This window comes from Taurulus bubalis, assembly GCF_910589615.1.
Source record: "Taurulus bubalis genome assembly, chromosome: 21".
Taxonomy (NCBI): domain Eukaryota; kingdom Metazoa; phylum Chordata; class Actinopteri; order Perciformes; family Cottidae; genus Taurulus; species Taurulus bubalis.
Genome location: NC_136609.1, coordinates 1,562,832 through 1,573,004, shown reverse-complemented (window position 1 = coordinate 1,573,004; position 10,173 = coordinate 1,562,832). Strand labels below are relative to the sequence as shown.

Genomic DNA, 10,173 nt, shown 5'->3' with positions numbered 1-10,173 from the left:
CTTTTAAAGAGACCTAGCGGACGCCATTGCTGGAGACGGACGCGCGAGCGCTCCCTATGGAAGTAACGTCACGGGACCACCGGCGTCAAATCCCCCGCTGTAAGACAAACAAAACCTCCTTTAGAACTTCACATCCTGCGGGAGACTTTCCACCCTATTTCGTAGTTAAATAACCCCGGAAAGTTGCGCGTCCCTCCGCGTCCTCTCCGCCGCTCTCCGCTCTCCTCCCCCGGACCACTCTGCCGCTGCGCCGCCCTCCTCTCTCCAGGACCAGCGCCAGGCAGCGCGCGCTTCCCGCGCATTGATTGGACGTTGGTAGCGCGCGGGGGGGTCAAAGGTCACGTCAGGAAAAAACAACAGTGGTGGCAGAAAAACTGTTTAAAATGTACTCTTTGGGCTCATTTAACACTTCCTGTTTTAATGGCGCATGCCGAATTCATGAGCGCTTCCTCCTGAATGAGACCATGATAATTGATCCTGGTTATCAGGGTTATTCTTATGAATATAACACAAGTGAATGTACGCCTCGTTTGTTTTGAATGAAGTCTGGTGTTGCCAGCTTGAGAATGGATGCCAGGTTAGAATCCAGTGTACTATTGCAGAGGAAGAATAGTTACACGCTTACGTTATAATACGTAAACAGGAGATATCACTGTTCATTTCAGTTCACATGCTTTGTAATGCAGAGTCAAAGTAGAACAATACCAGACTGTGTTTTGATCCCAGTTCGTCCTGCAGAGAAACCATTAAGGCTTAACTGGGAGCAGACTGTCAAACAGGAACAGACGCGTTCAGTTTACATGACCAACATGCAGTGACAGCTCCCTCTAGTGTACACGGGAGGCAATCCCACAGGGAACTACAATAATAGGATGGAATCAATCATTAATATGCAAACACATTTCAATTATGTTTAACTCGTTCATAAAATTAACTTCTATGTATATTTTTCTCATTATACCCTGAAAGATCACTTTCCTTTCACATGTTCTACACAGCGGATGCATTATGTATTTGAGGCACGTGAAGCTGATCGATCATCTTTAATACGCTGAGCATGAAAACATCGACTCAGGCACTCAATACACTCAGAGACACAAGATATAATATTACAAAAACAACATCATTACACGGGCTAACATATGTTTATGCTGTGCAGAGAATGTACAAAATATGAAGAAGGCGTGAGTCAGATTAAGGCAATATGACATTAAAAAAGACAATATAGGACAATACGTGGATAAAAAAGAAGTCAAATATATATTTATATACAGGTACCCAGATACTGCATTGTGGAGCCTCGGCCTCCTGGGATTGAAACGTATAATAAAGTACAAAGGCGTATTCTCATCTAGAAGCAAGCAACAATATATATTTAATATTTCTATATGACGAGTTTGTGATTGAATTGAAAGCACAAAGAGGCGTTTAAGGACAACTCGGAAACTAGAGCTTCATGTTGTACTGAGTCTCATGAATTCAGCCCGTGGAACACAGTCCATCTGGGATGATTTGATTTGCTTTCATTTTTGGTGAATATGCTTCAGGATTGATTACAATTCACTTTTGATTTTTTATCATTTTTATTGCTCAATTTTCATCTGTAAAACTACATGTTGTATTTACTGTAATAGTAAATATATTATACATTCAACAAGGAAAGTACTGCATCATTTTAAATACTTCCATTTTTCCATCATTGTTTCAGATATAATATTTGAGGAAAACAACTTAACTTACGACATTAAATACATTAAATATGTTTAATATATTTAATATACAGCAGATGTTTTATGAGGAATGCTCGATGACGCTGTGAGCCTCAAATTAAAGTGTTTGCACGTTATGTTGTGAAAGTTGAGCCAAAGACATTATAATAAACCGTGACCTGCTTCACTACGGCAGTAGTGGTTTACTACATTACCCAGAATGCCTTTCAACAGGCCACAAGGGCTGTCCCAAATCCAAACTACTTCCTGTTTGAATACTGCTAAACCTGCGTACTTTGAGGATTAGTGAGTAGTATTCTGGACAGTTGTGTTCAAGTCATAGTTAAAGTTAATTAAAACTACAAAACAATGATTTGTCTAATTAATACTGTATAAACTGTCTATAAAATATATCAAAATGTCTTTTAAAATGTCTAAAACCCAAATATATTCATTTAAAAATGATGTTAAAACGACAGACTTCCATATTTGTTTGCTTTTTGCTGCATTATGATGTTTAGAAGCCGTCATAAATATAAATAGTTCTGGAGTCTCTTCCCTTTGGCATCCTGCCGTCTCTTCCCAGGTGTCGTCACATCACTGTGATCAGTACCGGATGAAGACGCTCACGTCTTCACAGTTTGAGGTGATCAAAACAAACGCGCCCACAAAGAGGTCAGAGAAAAGGCACGCGTGAAGAGTTCATTCTTTTCCTTTTTGTTTTTCCTCATAACAAATAAAATACAATAGCTGCCTTTAAGCCGGTTTACTTCTGTGTTTCTCACCGCGAGAACGCCGATAAATTAACCACGAGGAGAGGAAGAGGAAGAGGACGAGATGAAGGACGGGCTCCTCTAAGAACATCCTGGTCCTTCAGCATCAGGCGGGTTTAAAAGTCTCTTTAATTCTCAGTATTTTAAGTTGGTTCCATTAAAATAAGACAATCCAGAGGAGGAAACTCTTGTTTTGTGAATTATTTCTCTTCACTATTCTTTGGCAAACACTTTAAAGGAATAGTGCAAAAAACAATCTCACAAACTAGCTCCGTGAAGTTTAAGGCAAAGAAGGGTGTGTTCTGCTCGGCGACCACAGGGGGCAGTAGTGAGCGCAGGGCCGGAGAGGAGGAAGATGTGTCTGTGAGGAGGAAGAGGAGGAGGATGAAGAGGCGTGTGAGCCAAACTCCATCTTCTCTTTGTTTTGTAATCCAACAGCTCCAAGGAGGGAATCCTGATAAAAACTAACTCCACAGAGAGAGGAGACAGGAAAGAGGAGAGAGGAGGCAGGAGACAGGAGAGGAGGGAGGAGACAGAAGACAGGACAGGAGAGAGGAGGCAGGAGACAGGAGAGGAGAGAGGAGAGATGAGACAGGGGAAGAGAGAGGAGGGAGGAGACAGGAGGGAGGAGGGAGGAGAGGAGAGAGGAGAGGAGAAAGAAGACAGGAAATAGGAGACAGGAGGCTCCTCGTCCTCCGGCACGTTTCTGTTCTTCAGTCTGATCACCGATGAGTTTAAAGACAGGAGTCTTTGTTTCAGTTCTTCCTGGTTCCTCCTGGTTCTTCTTGGTTCCTACTGGTTCTCTGAGTAGTAGGCTGGTTCCTCCTGGTTCCTCCTGGTTCCTCCTGGTTCCTCCTGGTTCCTACTGGTTCTCTGAGTAGTAGGCGTTCCCGCTGGGCAGCGAGGAGAACGGGAAGCCTCCGGCCGGGTGGACGATCTGTGAAATCAGGAAAAGTATTTTTGACAGCTTTAGTTTCATTCATGCAAAATATAATCAACTGATAAAGACAATAAATAAAGATAATAAATATACATGATGTACTGTAATCTAAAGTATGTGCATCATATTGTACTGTACATGAAGTGTATTTCCCAGTGCATAAATAGATACAGAAGCAGTGAACTGGTCTTCTGACCTGCGTCTGCTCACTGAAGCCCAGGTACTGGTTCTGCACCAGCAGGCCGTCCCGCTCCAGACCGGCCGTCACTTGGCAGGACGGCGCCGCCTCGTCCGGGACCGGGACCGCCGTCATCCCCGGCACGGACCCCCCACCGGGCCGGCCCTGGTAGCGGCAGGAGGGCTGGGCCGGGCCCCGGCCGAGGTAAACCCCGTTCACCGGCTCGGGTCTGAACATGCAGCTGCTCGGCCGCGACGCCGGCTGGACGGGGAACGGCCCGTCGGGGGTCTCCGGAGTCCTGAACATCGGGCCGCCGTTGACGACGTGCAGCGGGTTCCTGTGGTACCCCGTGGTCTGGTGGACCCGGGCCCCCGTGGTCTGGTGGAGACCCGAGACCGGCTGCTGGTCCGGCGACCACGGCGGCCTCTGAGCGGCGCCGCTCTGCGTCTTCAGGGCGAAGCGGCCCTGAACGCAGCCCGGAGACGAGGAACTTGAAATATTTTGGTACGTTTCTACGAAGGCGTCCGATGGGTTCGAGTCCCACTGGTTCTGGAAGTCGAACCCGGGGTGTAACTGTCTGTGGGCGCAGAGGTCCTGCAGGCCAGCGGCGGCGCTCGGCGTCCTTACCTGAGCCGCTTGGTGGAGGTGCACCTGATGCCGGAGCGAGAATGACCCGCGGTTGTCGACCTCGGTTCTGAGCTGGTTCTGCGAGGACGGATTGAAGGTCCCCGCAGCACCGGCGGCTCCCAGCTGGAGAGCAACACAGGGGTTCTGCTGGATGGTCGGCCCGCTGAAGCCCAGCGGAGGAAGATCCATGTGGGTCAGCTTCATGTGGCCCAGGACCGGAGGAGCCGGCCCCGCTGCCATCTGCTGGTTCTGGGGCTCCGGGACCCAGAAGGTCTGCTCCGGGTTCTGGTTCTGCAGAGAGGACATGCAGTCCGGCCCGGGCGGCTTGAGCCCTCCCTCCCTCTGCAGCTGCTCCTCCACGTAGGTGAGGATGTCGTTGCTCAGGATGTCGTCCAGGTTCTCTCCGGCGCCATGGCCGCCGGCACTCATCTTCAGCAGCGTGCTCTCCCAGCTCTTCAGCTCCTCGGGGTCCACGTCCAGCGCGGCGCCGAGGTCGTTCTCCCCGAGGATCTGCTGCAGGGTCTCCAGCATGTCCTGGACCGTGGCCTCGGACTTCAGCGCGCCGCCGCCGCCGCCGCCCGCCGGCTCCCAGAAGTCCCCGTTCACGCTGAGCGTGGCGTGGCTGTGCTTGAAGGCGGCGTCGTGGATGCTGTTAAAGGCGTTGTTCTTGTTGTGATCGCAGTACAGAGAGCGGTCCTGGCTCAGCATGCAGCCCAGCATGGACTCACGGCTCACAGTGCAGTCGTCCAGCTTCCTCTGCTTGGGGGAGGAGCAAGAGTCGGGGGCGGAGCCAGGGTTGGGGGCGTAGCCAGGGTCGGGGGCGGAGCCAGGGTCGGGGGCGTCGACGGTGGGCGTGATGTCGTAGAGCAGCGCCTCGCCGGTGGCGAAGTTGAACGGCAGCTGCAGCCGGCGGAGGCGGAGCTGATCCTCGCCTTCTTCATTTCTGAGGGAAACACAAGGAGAGTCGGTCTCTGCTGCTGTGTGAACATCAGACTCATGGAGGAAACACGGAGGAAACATGGTGGAAACACAGAGGAAACATGGTGGAAACACAGGGGAAACACAGAGGAAACATGGTGGAAACACAGGAAACACAGAGGAAACATGGTGGAAACAGAGAGGAAACACAGAGGAAACACAAAGGAAACACAGAGGGAACATGGTGGAAACACAGAGGAAACACAAAGGGAACACAGAGGGAACATGGTGGAAACACAGAGGAAACACAGAGGAAACACAGGGGAAACACAGAGGAAACACAGAGGAAACACCGGGGAAACACAGAGGAAACACTGAGGAAACACTGAGGAAACACTGAGGAAACACGGAGGAAACACCGGGGAAACACACAGGAAACACGGAGGAAACACAGAGGAAACACAGAGGAAACACCGGGAAAACACCGGGGAAACACAGAGGAAACACCGGGAAAACACTGGGGGAAACACAGAGGAAACACCGGGAAAACACTGGGGGAAACACAGAGGAAACACTGGGGAAACACTCGGGGAAACATGGAGGAAACACAGAGGAAACACAGAGGAAACACAAATGAAACACCGGGGAAACACAGAGGAAACACTGGGGAAACACTCGGGGAAACATGGAGGAAACACAGAGGAAACACAGAGGAAACACAGAGGAAACACAGATGAAACACCGGGGAAACACAGAGGAAACATGGAGGAAACACAGAGGAAACATGGCGGAAACACGGAGGAAACATGGAGGAAACACGGAGGAAACACACAGAGGAAACATGGAGGAAACACAGAGGAAACACAGAGGAAACACCGGGGAAACACAGAGGAAACACCGGGGAAACACAGAGGAAACACCGGGGAAACACAGAGGAAACACAGGGGAAACACAGAGGAAACACAGGGGAAACACAGAGGAAACACAGGGGAAACACAGAGGAAACACAGGGGAAACACAGAGGAAACACAGGGGAAACACAGAGGAAACACAGAGGAAACACAGAGGAAACACCGGGGAAACACAGAGGAAACACAGGGGAAACACAGAGGAAACAGAGGAAACACAGAGGAAACACAGAGGAAACACCGGGGAAACATGGAGAGAACATGGAGGAAACACCGGGGAAACACAGAGGAAACACAGAGGAAACACAGGGGAAACACAGAGGAAACACAGAGGAAACACCGGGGAAACACAGAGGAAACACTGGGGAAACACAGAGGAAACACAGAGGAAACACAGAGGAAACACCGGGGAAACACAGAGGAAACACAGAGGAAACACTGGGGAAACACAGAGGAAACACAGAGGAAACAGAGGAAACACAGGGGAAACACAGAGGAAACACAGAGGAAACACAGAGGAAACACCGGGGAAACACAAAGGAAACACCGGGGAAACACAGAGGAAACACCGGGGAAACACAGAGGAAACACAGGGGAAACACAGAGGAAACACAGGGGAAACACAGAGGAAACACAGAGGAAACACCGGGGAAACACAGAGGAAACACAGAGGAAACACAGGGGAAACACAGAGGAAACAGAGGAAACACCGGGGAAACACAGAGGAAACACAGGGGAAACACAGAGGAAACACAGGGGAAACACAGAGGAAACACAGAGGAAACACAGAGGAAACACCGGGGAAACACAGAGGAAACACTGGGGAAACACATCTTGTGGGTTCACTCACATCAGAGCCCTCTGCCGGGCCACGATGAAGTCCGGTTTCCCCGCCTTGAAGACCAGTCTGGCGTTGGCCTGGACCCAGATCCACGACCCGGTCTTGGCCAGAAGCCTGAAGACGGTGAAGCCGCTCTCTCCGGTTTTCATCACTGAAAGACAGGAAGTGGTTCTGCGTCACTTTTAAGATCCGGTTGAAACAGATTCTCGTGGAGCATAAGTCTCCCTGAAGCCGTGAAGCGGCAGCAGGACTCACTCTTCAGGTGGTTGTCGGCGCAGTACATCATGTCTGCAGCGTGGATGAAGTTGTAGCCGGAACCTTTCATGCAGAGCTCCACTTCATTGTAGCCCAGAACCACCTTCCCTCTGCAGGAGAAACACACGTCACACTTCATTTAGCTGAGGCTTTTATCCAGAGAGACGCACACGGTGCATTCAACCATGAGGACAAACTCAGAACTACAAGAATCAAGAAAGAACAATTTCTTCAATAAAATTAAACTACAAAGTGCTATCAGTAAGAGACATCTAAGTGCTACTAAAGTGCTACTAGGTGCTACTTTACTTATTCAAGGTGTAGTCGAAAAATAAGTGTTTTTAGTTTGCAACGAAAGATGTAGAGACTTCCTGTCTGCATAATGTGTACTTTTACTTGTGGTAACTTAACTGATGACTGCCCGTCTGTGTACTTATACAGGGTTCATGCACATTCTGACCAATGGATTTCCAGGACTTTTCTATGATTAAATCAAATTTCCGTGACTTTAAACCAAATTTCCATGACTTTTCCAAAACTTTGGAGATTTTATTTTTTCAAGGACTTTTCCAGGCCTGGAAATAACCATTTAAAACTTGTCCATGTTTTTCATGAGCGTAAGAGCCCTGCTTTACAACGCATATCTGCGGCTGTGTCCTACCTGCTGTCGATGCCCATGGGCGTGAAGTCCAGCTTGTGCTTGGTCTGGAAGATGAGCGTCTTGGTGCGGATCTCCAGGATGGAGGGCGGCTGCGTCTGCGTGGCGATGCAGAACAGAGCGAGCTGCGGGGGAACCTGCGCGCCGGCCTCCGACACCCGGTTCTGTCCGTGGATGAACTTCAGGCGGCCGCGGAAGTTTAGCGCCTGCAGACAAAAACACACGTTGACCTCTGACCTGTGAGCATCGGGCCCGGCTGAACCTTGGAGGCGGAGCCTGTGTGTTTACCAGGAAGCCGGAGGAGTTGTCCAGCAGGCAGCGGAAGCGGCAGCAGAAGTTTCTCTCCAGGAAGGACGAGTTCTCCGGCGGCATGGCCTGGGGGTCGTAGGTCACCACGTTGCTGCTGACCTCCGCCGAGCTCTGGTCGCCTGCAGCAGCGACGACACAGGTAACAGTTACTGCCCTCTAGTGTTGACAACCAGGCTGCAGGCGTGTAACAGTTACTGCCCTCTAGTGTTGACAACCAGGCTGCAGGCGTGTAACAGTTACTGCCCTCTAGTGGTGGCAACCAGGCTGCAGACGTGTAACAGTTACTGCCCTCTAGTGGTGGCAACCAGCATCTTTTATTATTTTCATTTATTTTTCAGTCTTTATGTTCAAGTCTGCAGGTATTTACAGCATATTTTGGAGGATAAAATCCATAAATTCGATCTTTTACTGTGTACAAATATACAGTTTACATATATGTACATATGTATATGTATATATATATGTATATATATATACATATATGTATTATGTATATAGTTGTGTGCTCACTGAGACTCTCTCCTCCGTCCTGCTGGCCGGTATTGGGGTTGAGAGCGAAGTGAAGCTGCTGTCTGAAGAGCGCTCGGTCGTCGGTGTGGATCAACTCGAACACGCTCTGGTGGACCACGTCCGACTGCAGAGACACAGACCAGTACACAGACCAGTAAGAACTGCAATGCTGCTGGTTTCATTAGCTTCAGCACTGGGAAGAACATGCATTCAATATGAATTCATTAATCCATCTGGCTTTCTTGTTCCAGGCTTTTGAGACAAAGTCAACAAAGTTAATCTGGATGTTTGACATTTAGAGAAACATGAAATCATCGTAATTTGAACGTCTTCCAGTTAAAATAACAATCGAGCCCTCTGGCGCTCACAAATCCTGACTTCAGGGTGTCTTTGAACTCAACAAAGCCGCCCAGCAGTTTGAAGCCATGTTGCAGCGCGTTGACAAAAGGAGGGAAAGAAAGACGAGAGGTGTGGCGCCTCAGCACAACGCTGGCATTCATCCACCCGACTCCTGTGTGTGTGTGTGTGTGTGTGTGTGTGTGTGTGTGTGTGTGTGTTTATACTTGCATCATCGCTCTTGAACGCAGCTGGCATGAATAAAAAGAGATTATTACCTCATATTTATGTTTTAACTTTCATGCACCAACACTTTATTGTGAAAGGGTCTCAAGTGCGTTCTATTAAAGTGTGTACTTCTCCTACAGTGTGTACTTATTACGATTAATAAGGCGTCACATGTCCTTCATATGCAACGCTGATATGCAGAAGAAGAGAGAACGCTCTTTAATATGCAGAAGAAGAGAGAACGCTCTTTAATATGTGTGTGTGTGTGTGTGTGTTACCTGGTGGAAGCCCAGGAACTCCTGGATGGTGGGCGAGGTGTAGAAGACGTATCCTTCGGCCGTCACCACCATCACGAAGCCGCTCAGCGCCTGAAGCACAAAGTGAAGACTCGTCAGAGCCTGCAGCTGCGTTTCCTCCTCCTCACCAGAGAGGGCGCCGGACTCACCTGAAGCAGCAGGTCGCCCTCGCTGAAGCTCACTCCGTCGGAGGACACCTGGGAGGAGGGCGCCGTAGAGGAAGAGGAGGAGGAAGAGGAGGACGGCGTCAGCGCGTTCGGGACGCTTCCCCCAAACGTGAGGCTGCGCTCGCTCGTCCAGCTGGAGCCGTTCTGACCTTTCTTCAAGGTGGCTGAGGAGGAGAAGAGAGAGAACGCTCTTTAATACGCAGAAGAAGAGAGAGAACGCTCTTTAATACGCAGAAGAAGAAGAGGAAGAAATTAATTGGTTGCATTTTGGGCAAAAAAAGGTAATTTGACCTTTCTTATAAAAACACAGAAGGAAGTGAAACTGAGCTTTTACTTTCTCCACTCAGTCTGCACATCGCTGCACAAAGCATGAGCAACATTTCAACAACAATGATGCAACAGCAACCAACAACCAGCAACAGCAACCAACAACCAGCAACCAACAGCTGATTGTGTTGACAGCAGCAGTGTGAAAAGAGAAGCGAGGACGAGCAGAAAGAGGAACGTCTCTCTTTCTCCA

The 10,173-nt window shown here is 49.3% G+C and overlaps 1 protein-coding gene across 1 annotated transcript in view; it reads right to left on the bottom strand.

The window, feature by feature from the left end:
- Positions 1 to 3,344: 3,344 nt before the first annotated feature.
- The window catches only part of LOC306752952 (aryl hydrocarbon receptor-like), a gene marked incomplete at both ends in the record, with an annotated part of 43,236 nt that continues 36,407 nt past the window's right edge, over positions 3,345 to 10,173 (bottom strand). The window contains 9 exons of the mRNA XM_079236785.1: positions 3,345 to 3,419; positions 3,619 to 5,170; positions 6,904 to 7,045; positions 7,150 to 7,259; positions 7,811 to 8,013; positions 8,096 to 8,235; positions 8,627 to 8,750; positions 9,469 to 9,558; positions 9,636 to 9,817. Coding sequence (XP_079092911.1) covers positions 3,345 to 3,419; positions 3,619 to 5,170; positions 6,904 to 7,045; positions 7,150 to 7,259; positions 7,811 to 8,013; positions 8,096 to 8,235; positions 8,627 to 8,750; positions 9,469 to 9,558; positions 9,636 to 9,817 — 2,618 coding nt within the window. The remainder of the gene's footprint in view (positions 3,420 to 3,618; positions 5,171 to 6,903; positions 7,046 to 7,149; positions 7,260 to 7,810; positions 8,014 to 8,095; positions 8,236 to 8,626; positions 8,751 to 9,468; positions 9,559 to 9,635; positions 9,818 to 10,173) is intronic.